Source organism: Coturnix japonica, chromosome 11 (assembly GCF_054131305.1).
Source record: "Coturnix japonica strain WE chromosome 11, WE-NBRP24, whole genome shotgun sequence".
NCBI classification, from domain to species: domain Eukaryota; kingdom Metazoa; phylum Chordata; class Aves; order Galliformes; family Phasianidae; genus Coturnix; species Coturnix japonica.
The window spans coordinates 25145156-25162625 of record NC_140673.1 but is presented as its reverse complement, the minus strand read 5'-3'; the positions used below and the strand labels follow the sequence as shown (position 1 = coordinate 25162625).

The 17470-nt window shown below is 47.6% G+C and overlaps 1 protein-coding gene and 1 long non-coding RNA gene across 5 annotated transcripts in view; one reads left to right on the top strand and one right to left on the bottom strand.

The window, feature by feature from the left end:
• Window positions 1–274: 274 nt before the first annotated feature.
• On the bottom strand, window positions 275–2960 carry LOC116653799 (uncharacterized). 2 transcript variants are annotated; one of them, XR_004308265.2, is made up of 2 exons: window positions 2827–2960; window positions 275–576 (listed from the first exon to the last, which is right to left on the bottom strand). It is a non-coding gene; the product is annotated as an uncharacterized LOC116653799 (long non-coding RNA). The 2 variants fall into 2 exon arrangements; XR_014932883.1 differs by lacking the exon at window positions 2827–2960 and adding an exon at window positions 1494–1644.
• The window catches only part of PLPP3 (phospholipid phosphatase 3), a 41542-nt gene continuing 25978 nt past the window's right edge, over window positions 1907–17470 (top strand). The window contains exon 1 of one of the 3 annotated variants that reach the window (XM_015870679.3): window positions 1907–2566. In XM_015870679.3, coding sequence (XP_015726165.1) covers window positions 2428–2566 — 139 coding nt within the window. In that variant the 5' untranslated portion in view covers window positions 1907–2427. Of the gene's footprint in view, window positions 2567–2919; window positions 3301–5438; window positions 5878–17470 lie in introns of those variants that run through there. The other 2 variants (XM_085511835.1, XM_085511834.1) reach the window with 2 other exon arrangements.

Here is a 17470-nt window from a genome sequence, read left to right as displayed (position 1 = left end):
TCTCTTGCATTTTATTGACCCAGGCACAGAGGCTGCTTTTTGGCACTGATGACTTGCTCAGTTCACGCTTGACAATGGGGAATTGTAGTGGCTGTTCCCTTAAGAAATCATCCAAGATTGGGATTTATTTGTGCACCATTGCTTGCATCAATTAACAGCACAATCTTTTTGTTATGAAAACGCAAACATTAGTAGCCTAAGGAGCCCTGTAAATGCAAATATAAAACTTTAATTTCAGTAACCCCCACTTTCCCTTCAAGTACAATAAAGGCTCTTTTTTTTTTTTTCTCTTCATTTATTATTGTAATTATTATTATTATTCCTCTTTCTCTTCACTTTAAAATTGAGTTTAACCCAGGGGACTTCAACAGGGATTGTTTTCCATCTGCAGATATGGGGTGGCTGCAGCCAGTGCTGGGATCTGCGGGTTCCTTGGGGCAGGTCAGTGCCAAGCATGGGGAGGGGAGCAGGGCCAGGCATTGGGGCCAGCCCTGGGCAGGGCATCATTCCCATGTGATGATTCTTTCCACTCGCTCCAGGCAGCTGGAGAGCCTAAATTTGGCATCCATGTTTCTGCTGCAGGAATGAGGAGAGAGAGAGAGACCTTGAGAAGTGCCCTTGGCCATGGCCCCGCTTGGGTGACCATCGCTGCAGGGAATGATCTGGGGTCAAAACTGATGGTTTTACTATGAGGTGGTATGAAAGATAGAGCTGCCTTCTCAAAAGCGAGGTGGGAGATGGCACCTGAGTCCACGATGAAAGAACTGGACAAAAATCCAAGGTCTGCTTTCCACTTTCTTTTTGACAACACACATAACAGCCGCTTTGTTTTTCCTCCCATGTTGGCCCAAATGTGCCCAGGAATGTGTCTAAACAGACTCCTGGGAAACCTGCCCTCAGCAAGGTGCTGTCTGCAGCTCCTCAGGTTCCCCAGCATGCAGAGGGGAGCTAAGTGGAAAAGAAGAGGTCAGATGCTGACCTGAACGCATCCTTGGGCACCCATATGCTCTACCCACTGTCCCTACCTCCCTGCTTAGAGCAAGCAGAATAGCCATCCCACCTCCAGCTGAGGTTCATGGGAAACACATTGTTAGCATCCTTAGCAATTTCTAATTAGACTAAAGGGGTAATTAGACAAGGTACCATCCCTCCCCTGTTATCCCCCATTATCATTACCCTCATTTTACAAAGGTGGTGGTGCTGCTGCAGTGGGACAAGGCTGCTATGACTCAGTGGTGGTACTCAGCCTTCACCAAACCATCCACTGACTGTTGCATTAGGCATCATTAGATGCCTTTTTCCAGCCTTAATGATTCCACAATCCTTCAGCCCCATGTACCTCAAGATGGCTGTTGGGGTCCCTGCCTACCCCATGTGCTGCATCCCCTGCTAAAGGATCTCAGCGCATGGAGCAGAGCTGAAGGGGGGTGGGGGGAAGAAAGAAAAGAAAGGGTAAAAAAAAGGTATTTGCCACCACTTTGCGTCATAATCACCTTTTGGAATCCTCCCTTGTAGTGCTGGTCGTTTCTCCTTCCCCCTCTCCCTCCTATTGCGCTTTTCCACCTTATGAACGCTAGAGGCTCCCTCCTTCCTTCTGCTCGGCGAACAAACTTTTAGTTCCTGACTCTCTCTCCCCCTCTTTTATTTTTTTTAAAACTTCCCTCAGGAAAAAAATGTGGCCTTAATTATGTATGTAAAATGTCAGAAGTAGGGAAGCAGGAAAGGGGCCGTGCTTACTTGGATGTCCCATCCGAAGCGCAGTGACTGCCCTTTTGGTGGGTTGGGTAGTTTTTTTTTTCTTTGCTTTCCCATTTTTTTTTTCTCCCCCCTCTTTTCTTTTTTTTTTAACGAAGGGGTGGAAAGGATTTCGCGAAATAAAAGTGCAGCACTAAAGCCGGTGGTTCCCAGAGCGGCCGGGGCGGGCGCGTCGGGAGCCCCCAACGCAGCGCAGCGCGGAACCCACCTGCCCCCAACAACAGCGCGCAGCGCTCCGCACCTTTTTCCCCCTCCGCGTAACCCACCCGCGCTCCTCTCTATTTTTATCCCTCGACTTTACCTCCAGGACATTTTTTCACCGCCTTGGGACACCCGCAAACTCTCCCCCTTCCCTCCCGCTCCTGGTTGTTGTTGTTTTGTTATTATTATTATTATTTTTTGGTGGTTTCTGGTGTTTTTTTCATATTAATTTTTTGGTGTTTTTCTACTCATTTTCACTTTGTTTTGCTGTATTTTTTTTTTTCCCAAGCTTTTTTTTTTTTTTTTTTCTCGCGGTGGTGGTTTTTGGGAAGACCCCGCCCGCGTTTCTCCCTCCCGTGCCCCAGCGGAGAGGCCGGGAGAGCGGGCAGCACCTCCCCGGCTCACCGCGTGCGGGCTCGGCTCGGCGCGGCCCGGCACAGCACGGCACGGCTCGGGCGTTCGCCCCCGATAATGCAGAGCTACAAGTACGACAAGGCGATCGCGCCGGAGAGCAAGAATGGGGGCAGCCCGGCGCTGAACAACAACCCGGCCAAGGGCAGCAGCAAGAAAGTCCTGCTCATCTGCCTCGACTTCCTCTGCCTCGTCATGGGTGAGCTGCCGCGGAGCTGCTCCGTGCCCCATCTCCTTTCTTTCCTCTCCTCTCTCCGGGTTTCTCGCTCCGGGTCCCGCTGGGTTAGAGCCGGACCGCGAACAAAAGGGGCACGGAGAGGAGCCGGGGAGCCCTCCCCCTCTGGAAGCAGCCCCCATCCTCACTGCCTAACACAAACAACCCACCGCACAACGCTACATTTCCCCTCCTCTTTGTGTTTTTTTCCCTCCTGTTTCTCTTTGTATCGTTCTTTTAGTTACTTTTAGTTACTTATCTCCTCGCTTCCCCCCGCCGGTGCCGCGTTCTCCCCTCGCAGGGCAAAGTAAAGGACGGCTTTGTGGGGGGTGGGAGGCACAACCGGACGGGTTGGGGGTGCCCCAGGAGTGGATCCGCGCTGCAGCTCCAGGTGGAGGCAGTGCGCTCCGCATCGGCCGAAGAGGGGAACTTTTCCCCTCTCAGCTCTTTCTTGCTGCTCGGTTATAACAGCGGGTCCGGCTTTCCTCGAGCGGCGTCGGTTTAAAGGCTGCTTTGAAACGCTCGCGAGCATCCCTTGGTCACACCGGTGGAGCTTGGCTTTTAGAAGTGGCACGGCGTGCACAGGCCGCCTCCAAGAGGTTTTTCACTCCAAAACATCCACCGTTGGACTCTGGTTGCGATGCTGAATGTTTAATTGACAGATGCAGGCAGGGGAAATCAACCGGCTTCCAACAAAGAGATTAATAGCACGGCAGCACGTGAGTTTAATGCTCCAGACGCCACAGTCTTTAAAACAATTGTTTCTGCTTAGAGGCCGTTTTTTAAGGACTCTCAGTTTGATTTAATCTTTATGGAGTTTATTGATCATCTGGTGTGTATTACGAGGCACTAATATATGAAGAAGAGAGGCATGGTTTTCTCTTTGTATTCCCACAAGGATAGAGGCCAGAGCAGTAAAGCTTCATCACTGTGTAGCTGGAAGAAATGAAAATATCTGATATCCTGCATATTTTTAGGGGGAAGTTTTTCACTCATAGGGTGGTGATGCACTGGAACAGGTTGCCCCAAGGAGGCTGTGGATGCCCCATCCCTGCAGGCATTCAAGGCCAGGCTGGATGTGGCTCTGGGCAGCCTGGTTGGTGACCCTGCACAGAGCAGGGGGTTGAAACTCAATGATCATTGTGGTCCTTTTCAACCCAGGCCATTCTATGACTCTATAATATACACATGAACCTACTATAAGGAGAACCATGAGCTTGACTTACCTCACTTATTGAAACAGAAGGCCGCGTTCCTAGTAAAACAACTGCTAGGAGTCAGAACTTTAAAACTTTTATTTACCCAAGTTTTTTTTTGACTTTAGGCATTCCTGGCACACATAAATGCTATTTAAATGGGTAAAGGTGTTTTTTTTATGTTGTTTTTTTCCTTCTCCAGACTGAGAGCCTGAAATGAAAAAGTAATTAATTGCCATGTGTTATTCTACTTGGGATAGTTTTGGTAAACAGAACTTATCAAGCATTACTGGAAGGTATTGTTAGCGAGTAATGTGATACAGCAGAAGCTGTGATTGTTGCTTTGTTCCACATTACTGCAGGTGGAAATGAGAGAGTAAACACAAGGGTTGTGTTTTGGGGTGAGGAGCATTTGAAAGTAAGAGCAGGAATTCAACAGCTGAAGCCAAGAATTCAAATCTGGCTAATGACACACAGGTGAGGAGCCCTGGTGGGCTGTGCTAAGGGTGGTGGTTGTGTGATGGAGGGCCTATGGTGTGTGTTTGTGGATGGGCTGTTGAAATATACCTGCTGCAGCAGACTTGTCAGTGGGTGTCACTGCATGGGTTGCTGTGACATCCAGCTGCCCTGCTGGCTTGCTCTTTGCTCTGCATTTCCCTCAGGAAAATGAAGAGTTTGCAGTTTTCCAAGTGCTTGGTTTCCACTTTTCTTCCTTCCTGAGCTTGTCACAAAGAAAACATATTGGAGGTGAGGGCAGAAAGATAAGCGCTCCAGCTGAAGCCTGTAAGAGAAAGGTGGAAGGATACCAGTTGGTGGGTATTTACATCCTCAGTAAAGAAATGGAGTTCTAGGTGAGGCGATGAGAAGCAGAATTGGGTGAAATGACCTTTAAGAGGGTGGTTGTACTTGGCAGAGGTCTTTTGCTGGTGTGTGTAGTCATGGCCAATGGCCTCCTGTGCAGTTGAGTTATACTCTTGAGTGGCTGCCCAAAGACATTCAGAATAACAGGGAAACAGAAGGCTTTTCTCGCTTGAGGGCCACTCTAGGAAATATTAAAACCAGTCATTTAATTTGCAGAGGGCTGTGACGCTGCATTGACTTCTGCTGTAGTTATACTGCTCTAATTCTGCCCCCAGATCGCTGTTGTGTAGGGGAAAATGAGAAGAATAAGCCATGGTTGAGATGCCTTTGAGAGATGACACAGGGTTTTTTGTGAGGCAGTAGATGCTGCAAACTCTTCTTTGTTTACATACAAATTTAAACAAATTAGCCAGGAGACAATTATCATAGACATCTAAGAAAGTCAGAATAAGTAAAGCAGTGCTATCAGGAGTTTCCTTCAGCTGTAATTTTGTGAGAGTGTTAGAAAGATCCACTTTGTCTCTGCTCGTTAACTACAGTGGTTATCTTGATAGCAAATTCATGAGGGGAAGATCTGTATCTTTGTTCCTTGGGGATCGCTGGAGCAGCTATGGAGCCATGGGCTTGTTGCTTTGGTAGCTGACAGTGGAGTGGGTTGGCTGAAGATCCTGCTGATGGAGACCCCGCATTTCCCCTTCATTTCCAGCTCGGGTTGGGCTGGCAGAGAGTTAAGTGTTTCCAAATGCCCCTCTTCTATCGAGTTCACTTAGCATGCAAATGTGCCAAGCATCCATATTGGCAAATCTCTGCTTCCTTGTGTCATGAACCAGAGATTTCATCACAGATCCGGTGAACCTCCATGAAAATTTGTGTCAGAGTTCACCTGGGCAAAAGAGGCATAAAAGAACTGAGTGTGCAGGGAGGGGAAAATAACTTTCTCCATCTGCTTCCTCCTCTTGGGAGGGCTCTGTTTAGAGAATTAGAGGATGCTTCCTGAGATTGTTAGGGCTGCAGTAGGGTCTGGTTGCATGGAAGAGTCATCTTGTCCTGTCTGTGGCTTGCTGCTCACTTCAGCACATCTGAAAATGGGGCCAAACCAGCCCTCTGTGAGCCTAAGGAGCAATGGGAGAGTTCTGAAGTATGAGTTGTGAAGGGAAGCCTTCACTCCAACTTCAGTTGCTCATTCTCTGTATGGAGAGGTCAACCAGCTATAACCTTTCTGCACAGGACAAAGGCCAGGTAAGGATATATATCCTCCTCCTCCCCTGACCCTTTAGGTGTGGGATGTTTGGAGGCTGTTCCCACGGAAGTTGCATTTGGGGTTAAATGTGCTCCTCTTGGACCTGCTGTTTTTGCAGGAGGCCAGCAGTGAGCAGCCACCTGTGCTCTGCTGGTGGCCTGCAAGCGAAGGGTTTCATCCCAGCAGAGGGGAGGGCTGCGTTAGCGAGGCCATAGGGCACACCGGGGTCTCCAGTAGCTCGTGTTTTTGCAGCTTGCACAGGTATGACAACTCCCAAAACGACTTGCTTGTGCAATAAAATAGTGGGATTTCATCTGGTATGCCCCTTTCCTGTGGAAATCAGGATTATGAGAGCATGTGTCTAAGGCTGCAGAGATGTAAACTGCAGGTAACTTACTGTGCGTCTCATTTTCAGTCCATAATCGAGTTTTCTCTTAGCTGTCAACCCCAGTTACTCTGTGCAACAAAAGTTGTGCTGCCTTCAGGAGGCTTAGAAGCAGCATATTGATGGGCCTCTTCACCCTCAGTATCTCTTCAGCGTTCACACTCATTTGGCATCTCTTCTGTAGTGAGCTTAATGCTACAATGAACTTTGCATGTAAATATTTATGCTAGTGGGACCTTGAAATGTTTATGTAAGTGGGGATATAATCTTGTAATTTGGGATAACAGTTTAGGCTACCCTTAACTCTCCTCTCCTGTGTAGAAAATTGTGTTGTCCAGCTTGCAGGAGCAAGAAAAATAGAAAGGATTGGAGCTCCACCTGAGCCCCTGCTATGCCATCACAAAAATCAGTGCAAACAGGCCTGGCTTTGTCATTTAATTGTAAGGAGTGGGAGGAATTAAAGATGAGGGATGAGGTTAGAGTTATTTGGGTGCTGTAAAGCTGAATTTGATGAGCTAAGCAACTTTCCCTTGTTTGGGTTGCTTTTTGTTGTTTTGTTGTTAAGACTACCCTGCCGTGCAGGGCTTACTGATGTGTAGGTAACATCTCTGTAGACATGCCTGAAGAAACTGCTGAAGCAGCAGTTTCTTATTTTCAGCCAGGGCCATGAAGCTCTGAGAGCACTAAACCAGCCAGGCAGTCCCAACGCCTCGGTGTTGCCTTCCATGGGCTGGGGAAGACTGGCCCCATACCGCACGCAAGGAGCTGTGTGGGTGGAGAGCCCATCGTTGTGCTTGGAGCATCCCTAGATCAGGTTTGGCTGTTCATGTTTACGTATCACTTATGTTAATCCTGCTAGGATCTCTTTGTGGCGGCGTGCTCCCTGTGAAGCAGCAAGGTTGGCAGCTGCTCTGGAAGTGCTCTGGCAAAGGAAGGTTTGCAGAGATGGCATCCCACTGTGCTTTGGTTGAGATGTTCTTCTGAGCATTTGAAAAGATCTTATTTGACCAGCAATCAATATGGAAGCATGATGCCAAACATCAGTTTCTTGGCCCGTTCTTGAGAAACCAAACTAAAAGCCTATGATAGCTGGAAGGAAAGATGAGAGAAACATTTCAAACATCTCCAAAACACATTGTGTAGGCTTTATAAAACCTGGAGGAAAAAAAGAGACAACAAAACACAACTATCAAGAGGAGGTTATTAGTGACAATTATAGCTGAGGTGTTAATTGCAGAACAAGGAAGTGCTATACCTATGGCAGACTGAGTCCTCGGGGGTATAAATCTACTTACTTTTCTGAGTTGGTGGAATTTGGCCAGGCTGAAGACGTGTCTCCAGGAAAGCAGTATTATGTGCAAGTGCTTCATGGCCAGGAGTGCTTTGGATCTTGTGTACTTGCTTCTGAGACAGGAGGAGATGGGATCACGATTACAGTAGATGACATTTTTAATCATATCTGTTTGTAGTGAGCACAGAAAATAATATAAACATCGCTCCCAGATCAAACAGATTATTTTTATACCCTTTAAATCTCGATTTAATATGCATGCCTTTCTGAGGCTGTTCTGGTCTGACTTTGTTTGTCTAGATACAGGTTGATGGTGCATCCTCCAGTTGTGTGTGCCTCCATGTGCAGCCCAGAGATGGTTTGCATACCACAGCTGGGGAACCTGTGCTGCATGGGCACTGTCTTGCAAACCAAGGCTGCTCTTCAGTGTGCTCATCTGAGATGAGAGAGCTGTTTGCATGCCTGAAATGAGTTAAAAGAGAGGGGAGGGGGGGAGAAAAAAAGCCTAGCCCTGCTCTGTAGCTTGCTGTGAGGGAACAGACCCCATCCTCTCTATTTCATTCATACAATGCTCCCGCTTCATCCATGGCAATCCAGGAGGGACCGTTGTGGTCGCCTGGTCTGCCTCTACCACGAACAAGGCCATGTCTGTTGTAGGCAGCGTGGGGAGAGGCAGCAGCAGCCTCTGAGTCCTCCCACCCAGCCTCAACACAGCCAGCACTGAGAGCTGCAGCTTCCCCAGCCCCACGCATCCCTGGGGGCCGTGTCCTGAGGGGGTTCATTGCATCCCCTCCCCGTGTGCTTTCCCTCTGGATGCCCATTAGGCTTTGAGGGCCAGCACTGTTTGTTTTGTTCAGATTTCTTCTTTTATTTTGTCCTGTCTCTGGGCTCTGACTGCTTCAGTGGCATTGGTTTTTCAGTAGCTCATGTTACGCCTCTCAAAAAAGGTGAGTGTGACTCAAGCGGACAATAATGCCTCAAGAAAGCAGTAAATAAACTAATCTAGGGTTTATGCTGTAATAGGGTCTGAAGTCAGGTTTTCTGAATCCATTGCTATATTTTCTGGATGGCAGAACTGTGAGATCCCTCGTGCAGCAGAACCAACAGCCCTCAGCTTTGCTCTCTTGTGATACTTGCTTTGCAGAAGTTCCATCTCCACAATTTTAGCAGGTGGAAAGCTGTGCTGACCATAGGCAGGGCTACTGGAGCAGCTGATGGGAGGCTGTGCTCACAAATCCCTTCTTACTTTGCAGCTGTGGTGTTGTGACCAGCAGGAGCTGCTTCTCAAGTTAGACCTGAGTGTAAAGAAATGCTGCCAAATAGGAGGAATACCAAGTGTCTCCGTGGTGCTTGATGACACAAACCACTGGAGAACTTGTCTTAAGCATAAGTTTGCTGCCAAGGCGATGCATGAAAAGGTTTGAAGATTAGATAGGCCTGGTGGCTCTCTAGTTGTCAAAAATCATATAAGCATAGAATTGCCTGGGTTAGAAAGGACCATAATTATCATCTAGTTTCAACTCCCCCCCCCCCCCCCCCCCCCCCCCCCCCCAGAAATACCTTTAAACCCTGTACTTTCTAGTTGGTCACGTAAGTGGGCTTGTTTTTCACATGCGCTGAATGTTTTGAAGACAGAAGGTTGAAAACTGACTCTCTGCATTGAGTAACTTAACTCCAAGGCTTCTGATGTTCTGGAAATGCCCATACTCTTTGTGCCATGTGTTCTCGTACCAGCATTGCCTATAGCTTATGCCTATATTTGAGGTTGACTTGTCAGAGCATATGGTGTCCTCAGTCAGGAGCTGCTGGGCTGCCAGCCAGAGCCCAAAGGAAGGTGCAGTTGGTCTGACAGTGTTGATGACACTACATCAGTGGAGAGTATGCTTAATCCTATAGTACTACTTTCCCATTGCTCTTAATCCCTTGCCCAAAAAAGTCCTGAAAGCTGTACTGACTGCATCATAGAGTAGCTTTGGAGATGCCTCTGGTCTTCCTGCTAACGCACACAGGTAGGTTTAGCCTGTAGACCCTGAGAGGTTGGGATAACACTGCTGTAGCTCAGGTAAAGCTGAGCAAACTTAGCCCTTGCCCTAAACACTGCAGGTAGCAGTGGCATGGAGGATCCCTTTGGGAGCATTTGTGGGGCAGGCTGCTCTTCCAGGGACTGCTTCAGCTTTGCTGGCTGGAGGAGCTGAGCACACACGGTGCTTCCTTCCACGAGGTTAAACAGAAAGAGTAAAAGTCCCTGGTTTGTGGTTTTGGGCAGATGTCCCTCTTGACACAAATGATGATCCCTCTGAGGGCTCGCTTCTCCCCGCAGTGACAGGGTTGTAGCTGGCTGCCGTGCAGAGGAAGCAACAAGCTGCACTCCCTGTAATTAGCTTTCAACTGGTTTTACTGTAAATTAGTCAGAACGACAGTCATTTCTGAAAGCTTTCACAGCAGTGCCTTCATATGATGGTGCATATGTTGGAGACAGGCACTGCGAGCAGGCATTAATTCTACTGCCATTCATTCAGCGTGTGCTTATTTCAAGCTGAGACATCTTTGCATGCCTCAAAATTGAACCACTGAATTTGAAAGCTGCTGGTGACAAATGGGGTCTGAGCTTCCTATCTTCCTGACAGTTATTTACCACCTCTGTGTTCTGGCCTGGTTTGATGCTGTGCTCTATGGTCCCAGTCCTGCTCCCCTTTCCCACCAGCACTGACTCCCAGGTCTTTGCTGCAGCCCCTGCAGTGGCCGTGGCAACCAATCCTGCACCCCAAGCATTTTGGCACAAAGGATTCTTTAGGGTTTCTGAGGCTTTTTGTTGAGCCCACCACTCTTTCAAGTGATGGTTTCCAAAGGGTTAGCCAAAAATCTCTCTAGTTTGCAGGTCTGTTTAGTGAACACCGGATGAGTTTATTTTCTGAGTGGTATTCCTGGGCTATTTTGGATGCTGGTAAGCTGTTGGCAGGCAGTATAGCTCTGAAGTTGATAGCTGTGAATCAGTACACCACTATCAGGTTTCTTAAGCAGCTCTTTGATCACTGATAGGATGGCCCTGGGTTTTAGCAGAACTTTCTGCTCCTGTCCTTCTCTGGGTTTCTCCATGGGGCTTCAAAAGCCCAAAGGGATCATCCTGTGCAGAGATGGGAACCTGCTGTCATGGCTGGGGAGGTGCGTGCCTCCTGTGCATGGAGGAATGAGTGAGGAGATGGCCACAGTGAGGGCACCCCCAGCTGCCCATGGGGTTTACTGAGCTACCAGCCTACATCTCAATGATTTCAGGCATTTCCTGATAATTTCAGCTTCAGGGTCTCGGTACTGAAGCTTTGACCCTCAGTGATGCACTGCTGGGGGCGAAGGCTGTGAGCCACAAGGCTGTACCAAACCCTGGCCTTAGTACAGGTGTGTGCACCCATCCCCAAAACTTCCACATCCTTTCCTGTGGGAGCATAGCTTGGGTGGCCCCATTGCATGCTTCCCCCCCCCTCCTACAGAAAGGGAAATGGCCTTGGAGGGTTGCTGCAGCCCTTCCCGAAACCAAAGCTTTCTATGTTAGAGCTGCCTTTTATGTATTTTTTTTTCCTTTTTCCCTCGGAAAATTTGCAGCGTCGATGGCAACCTCTTAAAATAATTCTCCCCAACCCCCTCATAACCAAGAATGGGTATTTTTCTGCCTTACACTCCCCGTTTCTTGGCCCTCCCTGAAGCTTTAGCATGCAGCAGTCATTCCGCTGCAGTTCCCACAAAGCAGTAGAAAACCAAGGTAACAGCAACATTCTGAGCGAAGGGGATGAAATGTGGAATAGGTTCAGCGTATTTCTTTGTCATTGTTGGAGTCCTATTCAGTCTGGAGCTGAATGGGAGGCTGATTAGCATGTGGAAGCATTTCTAAAGCACTGGTCTGGGAGGCTTGCTGTATTTTGTTGCTTTTTTTTTTTTCTCCTTAAAGGAGAAGTTTTGCAGCGCTTGTTTTTCTTACTGAGCTGGCAGTGGATCTTGGTGACATGCAAAACCACTGAAATAGCATTTTAGAGAGGGCCTGTTTTGATAAATCGCTGCATGCACATGGGTACAAAACAAGTTTTCCAGTGCCTAAAGCTGCTGCAGGGTGCCAAAGTGGTTGGACAGAGTGGGGTAGAATTTGTCCATGGGACGCATCTGGATTGTGGATATAACATAAAGAGACTTTGCTTTTGCTCTCACTGAAGTCATCTGCAAAACTGGACTGGCTTTATGAATGCAGGAATGGGTCTGCAGCCTGAAAATCCACCTGCTTGAATGCTCAGCGTTTTGCTTTCATGGGGAAAGATATAATGCTGAGATGGATATATCTTTTTTTTTTAAAAGCTTGCTGTGAGAAACAACTTTTTCCCAGCGTTATCGCTCTGGGCTGAGCATGTGAGGTTTCAGAGAGAAAGGTTTGTTTTCCTTTTGGTGTTGGTGGAGTTTCTTGCATGGAGGGGAATTCTGCTGCACCATGCCTTGCTTTTTGGCTGGCATAGTCACCATAACAAGGTGCTGGCACACTGGGTGAGTTCTTGGCTGAGTGACTGGCCTCTTGCCGCAAGGCCTGGTATGCTTGGCTCCAAGTAACTGGAATTATTGCCTCATTACTATTCATGCTGCAGGGCCTCAGCTCTCAACAGGGGTCCTGTGGGTGCATAGTGTCCCTTCATCCTTAGGGCATTTCAGGATGTTTCAGGTGCTTGCAAACCTCGAGGGGGATGAGACTGAGGTGCACGCTGGGCATGTATGAGTTCAACATGGTTCTCCCCCAAAGCTTGCAGGCAGAGTGGGCTTAATGAAGGAAAATGCTATTAGCTTCCCATTGAGAATCTGCTGCAGCTCGCTGCTGTGTCTTAACGTAGCCTAATGAAGGCAGATTAAAGGTGTTGTTTAATTAAGGAGAACTTAGCTCCTCTGGTCACAATTCACGATTAAAGGACCTTTTGAAGTAATTCTGCAAAATATAATATATATATATCTCCTCCTCTCTCCTGTAACATGAAGGATGTTTCTACTGCTATACATGCCCCAGCGCTGAGGTTTTGAATGCTATTACAGGGCCGCAAACCTGCTGGCGAATCTGGCTGCTGCCAAGGCATCTGAACATTAAAAAGCCCTGCAGAGGGGTGGGAGGGAGTTCAATCTCAGGATATGCTGATTTGGAAAGGGAATCCAAACAAAGAGGCTTTTCAGCAGAGGCTGAGGCTTGGCTTCTCTCAAGGGCAGTTTGAGCTTGGGGAAGCATCCGGGAGGCAGTGAGCAGTGTGGGGAGTGCATGAGCTGGATGCAGCATGGTGTAAGGTTTCCCAGCACAGCACAGTTTTGTGTTACAGGCTGGGGAGCTGCCTGTAAGTGCTCCTCTCCCCCCCCCCCCCCCCCACACCCCCTTTTATTTCTGTTGGAAACAAAGGGGAGATTTAGAAATTTTGATTTAAAAAAATAATAATAATAAAGGTTCATTGTCCTTGCCGTACCTCCCCTGCAGGTTTGGTGATGCCTCTTGCTGGAGAGGGACCCATTGACCTATTGGTGTTTCAGACCTGGAGAAACCATTTGCGGGGGCCAGGCTCCTCGTTAGGAACCATCTAGCTCAGATAAGGAGAAATGAAGTGAGATGGGTGCCAAAGTGGGGTTTGCATCCACTGGGCTGCCCGCTGCCACTGTGCTGAGAGCAGGGTAGACTGTGGCCTGTGGAATCCTTGTCCCACACGATGGCATATCCAAGTGCCACCATGCTCTCGAGAAATGGGAGGAAAAAACAGAGTGAGGAGGAGGTGCTGCCAACCATCTCAACCAACCCAGTTGGGTGTTGTGTTTTGTTTTTTTTATAGGAACCAGATGGTTTTAGTAGAGGAGAGCTGAACTTCTTATGACCCTTCCCCACAGACGCTGATTGTTGTTTTGGAACTGTGGCCAGGGTAAAACCATGTCCTAGAACCTGCAGTGAGGGTGAGAGCTTGGTGCTGCCTTCTCCCACCCCATTGTACATCCCCCCTGTTGTCCATTGCTTCCCTGCATCAAGATTATCCAGGGGAAGCTGTTGGCCATGAAAGACTCAAGGCTTTCCACTGATGCCCTGCTTAAAGAAGTTAGCAAGAATGCAAACTGGAGAAAACCAAAGCATCTAAAAGCAGTGTGTAAGGAAGCAATAAAATGTCAGGTCATGCTTTCCCTTCTAGTTGATTAAAAATTCTCCTGATAAGGAAGAAAGCTTTCATGGCAGGGTGAGAGCTGTATCATGTCAAATGCAGTGAGAGCTCTATTAGGAGGATAAAGGAGTGCAAGCATAGGGTTATAAGTGCTGGCAGCTCATCCTGCCCTGAGTTATCCTGCGGGACTGGAGGCACTTTGCAGTGATACGGTGGAAGAAGTGTGGTGGGGGAAATGGCTTATCCAATGAAAAGAGGGAAATGTAAGAGGAATATGGCAGTAGGGGTGACTGGAGGGGTGGTGGCAGACATGAGTATCTGTGTACTTGAAAACTGTGAGGAAAAATTGGTATAGAAGCTGTCTGTTAGGTAAATGTTGAAGAGCAAGGTTTATCAAATTGATGCTAATGAGGGTCTCTGGGTGTTATATGTATATCTATAATGCATCCAAACCAGGATTTCTGAGTGCATAGTTGTCCTGTGGCTGGTTTAACATTGCTCCCAGGGGTATCAGGGCTGACCAGTTCTGCAAGTGCTCTCTCAATATGACCAGCTTCATTTTTGGTCAGCAGCATCAAACCTCCAATAACCTAAAGATCCACAGGACTCCTGGGCAGTGAGGCAGCTCAGGAACAAGCCAGTATCCTTGTTCTCTTTCCTTTCCTCCCTTTCTTGGGAAGCAAATTGCAAAAGGTGACTTCAGATATACATGTTAAAGAAGTCCTGTGTGGCTTTTGCAAAGTGAAACATCAAACAGGAAAAGGAAATGAGGGCTAGATTGTTTTTGCTCTCCACTGGGAAAACCAGTGGTGGTGGTGGCAAATTGGCATGTGTGGGGATACACTCTCTGAAGTGAAGGGTTCTGCTGGCAGGGACTGGCTCTAGCTCAGTGCTGAGATGCTCTATTGGCCCCATGGCTGCCTCTTTGCTTGAGAGTTTGGTGCCCACAGTTGGTGCTTGGAGATTAAATACAGGACAAGAATTAAAAAACAGGAAAATAAAAGGTTAGCTTCCGTGCTGTTGTGTTTGACTTCCCAGGGTTTTAATTGCCAAGAGCTGCTCCGGGAGCCAGCTGGCTGCAAAGTGATGCAGATCTCAAGTAAGAGAAGGGCTTTTTTTTGGTCCCACAATCCTCTAACTGCTCTGTTTTCCTCTATAGGAGGAATGTATGTTGCATGTATTTTTCCTCAAAGTGAATAGTCATCTTTCAGGTACCTGATTCCTCAGCTTCTCTGGTTGCTGTTGAAATCCCCACTGTCACTAATCCACTACCTACAGTAGGAGAATGAAGGCAAGTACAGAGAGCAATGTGCACTTTTGTTTTCTACAAAGGCAAACTATGATTGGGGGCTCAGCTTGCAAACCCTTGGGGGTGTCAGCAGAAGCAGAAGGGCCATAATGAGCAATTAATCCACCCAAACCATCTTATTTTTAAGAAAGATGACCTTGGTGAACTTACAGTGAGTTCTTATGGCTTGCAGTGTGGGAGCAAAACCCCAGTGATTTCTGTCTAGCCCATGCACCAAGGGGATGTGTGCCCATCCCCACAATGACAACAGGATCAGGCCCACTGCTGTGTGGCCTCTGACTGAGGTGGACCATCCCAGCTTTGCTGCCAGAACTTCATTTGTAGGCTGATCCAAAATAAGGGGGGGGGGAGAAAAAAGAGCAGCTTAAAGAAAAACTAAAGAAATGCATGCATTATCTGTCCTGCCAGTTGTATAAATCTCGACATCAGCTACCTGTGAACCATCCAGCAGCACATTAATGGGTACCCCTCAGTAGCTTAGGATTTGGCATCAGGTCTGCATGTAATTACAAGCCACACACAGAAGGACACAGGCAGCTAATGAACTCCTGCCAAACTCCAGCTCCGCTTCTGTGGCTTTTGAAGTTCCATGGTCTTTCAGCGTTTTGTATAGCAAGCACTGAAAGGCATCAAATCACTCCTTTGACAGCGCTTAGAAAGGGCTGGTTTGTTGAATAAGCGAGTCCCTCCAAACGCTGATCTGAGAACTGGAGCGTCTATAGGCGCTGTTCTCACCAGAGCAGTAAATAGGCTGGAGATTGAGGACACCCCCTACAAGCTGCTGAGCTCCAGCCTCAGTGGACAGAGCCAGCAGGCTCTGGTTGCCATGATGGGCTACAAGAAAAGAAACTATTTCCATTTAAAAACCTCCTTCAAAATAAGCCTGCCAGTGGTATGGGGAGAAATAGGCTTTTTCCCAAGCATCAAAGTGCTTAGAAAAGAAGCTGTGCAAAGGGGGTTGTGGCATTTTTGCATGGATCTGAGGTTGTGTTGGAGGTGGGAAAAGGGATTTTGGAGGGTGTCTGCGGGTTTTTGTGATGCTGGGCAGTGGGTGCCTGGTTTGGGTGATTGTGGGTACATTTCCATGGTGTTTTGTGGTCAGACCTGTGCCCTCCTGCTCCTCTTTTTATCACGCCTGATGTGACAAGGGGAGTTGTTGCTGAAGGAAAAAACAATTTCCATGAAAACCTGTGATTTTCAGGCATACATACCAGGCAGCTTTCATGGCAGTACCATGGTGAAGAGGAATAATGCAGCTTGGCACAAAGCTCTTCAAGGAGGGGGAAGAAAAAAGAAGATAGGGAAACAGTGGAGTCTTTGTCAAAATTAACTGCAATAAGGAAAAAGGGGCTGCTGTTCCCTTGGGCTCCTTTAACCTTTTTTCCCCCAATTTATTCACACGTTCATTGACAGTGGGGCTGGGCATTGTTATGAGGGGGGTGGAAAGCAAAATGGGGAGTTCTCCATTTTGGGGTTTTAAAGAACACTGTATGCATTGTGTCCTCAGAATCCACGTCAATAGCAGCTTGGTTGTAGCCCACACCATTCGGATCCAACCCGTTTTGTGCTGTAAGGGAACAGGTCTGCGTGGTGTCATTTGGCCACAAAGCAGCTGTCACAGGGAGGTAATTGATCCTACCATTGCTGGCAGCACGGTGTGGGCATCTCTGCTGCAGGTGAAAGTATCCCATTTCCAGCTGGTTTTCACTGAAATTATTCAACCCATGCAACTTCTGCAGCCTACAAGGTCTGTCCTCCTGATAACATGGAAGTACAAGAGAGAGAGAAAACTGATGTGCAAGAACAGCCTTATGGGGATCTGCTATAGGGACCACCAGTGTCAAACCCATATTGCCTGAAGGGCCTTTGAACCATTTCCAGCTGCACTTGTGCTTTTTTTTTTTTACTTTCTTTCATCACTGTATACTGTACATTATATTCTGGAAACTGTACCAGCTGGATCATGACTACCGAGGGGGAAGAGTTTCATTTCCAGTTAATCAAGGGAGTTGTGTAATACCATTTTCTCCTGGGGAACTCTGAGAAAAAAAGGAGAAAGGGGGAAGAAAAGAAGAAAAAAAAAAAAAGAGGGAGTAATATATAAAGCAAGTATATTAAGAGGAAATAAATTATGAATTAAAAGTGATTAGTGAACTTTTAAGGAAGAGGTCAGAAGTGTGTTTCGGACTACAAACTTCTTAAGCTTTCAGTGCTTGTCTTTGGTTACAGAGTTATAACCCTGAGTTATTTGTGCAGGTGGCTGCCGCTGCAAATCCAAAGCAGGATTTTGCATTTACAATAGGTACATTGACAGAACGGGGTCACGAAGCTACTTGAGGCCTCCTCGGGCAAAGAAGTTGCTCCCGAAAACGTGCTCAATTATGGCTGCAGTGCTTGGTCGGGATGCTCCAGGCAAGCAGGGAGGAAGCTCAGGAAGTTTAGCAGATGAGATTTGGTTCCT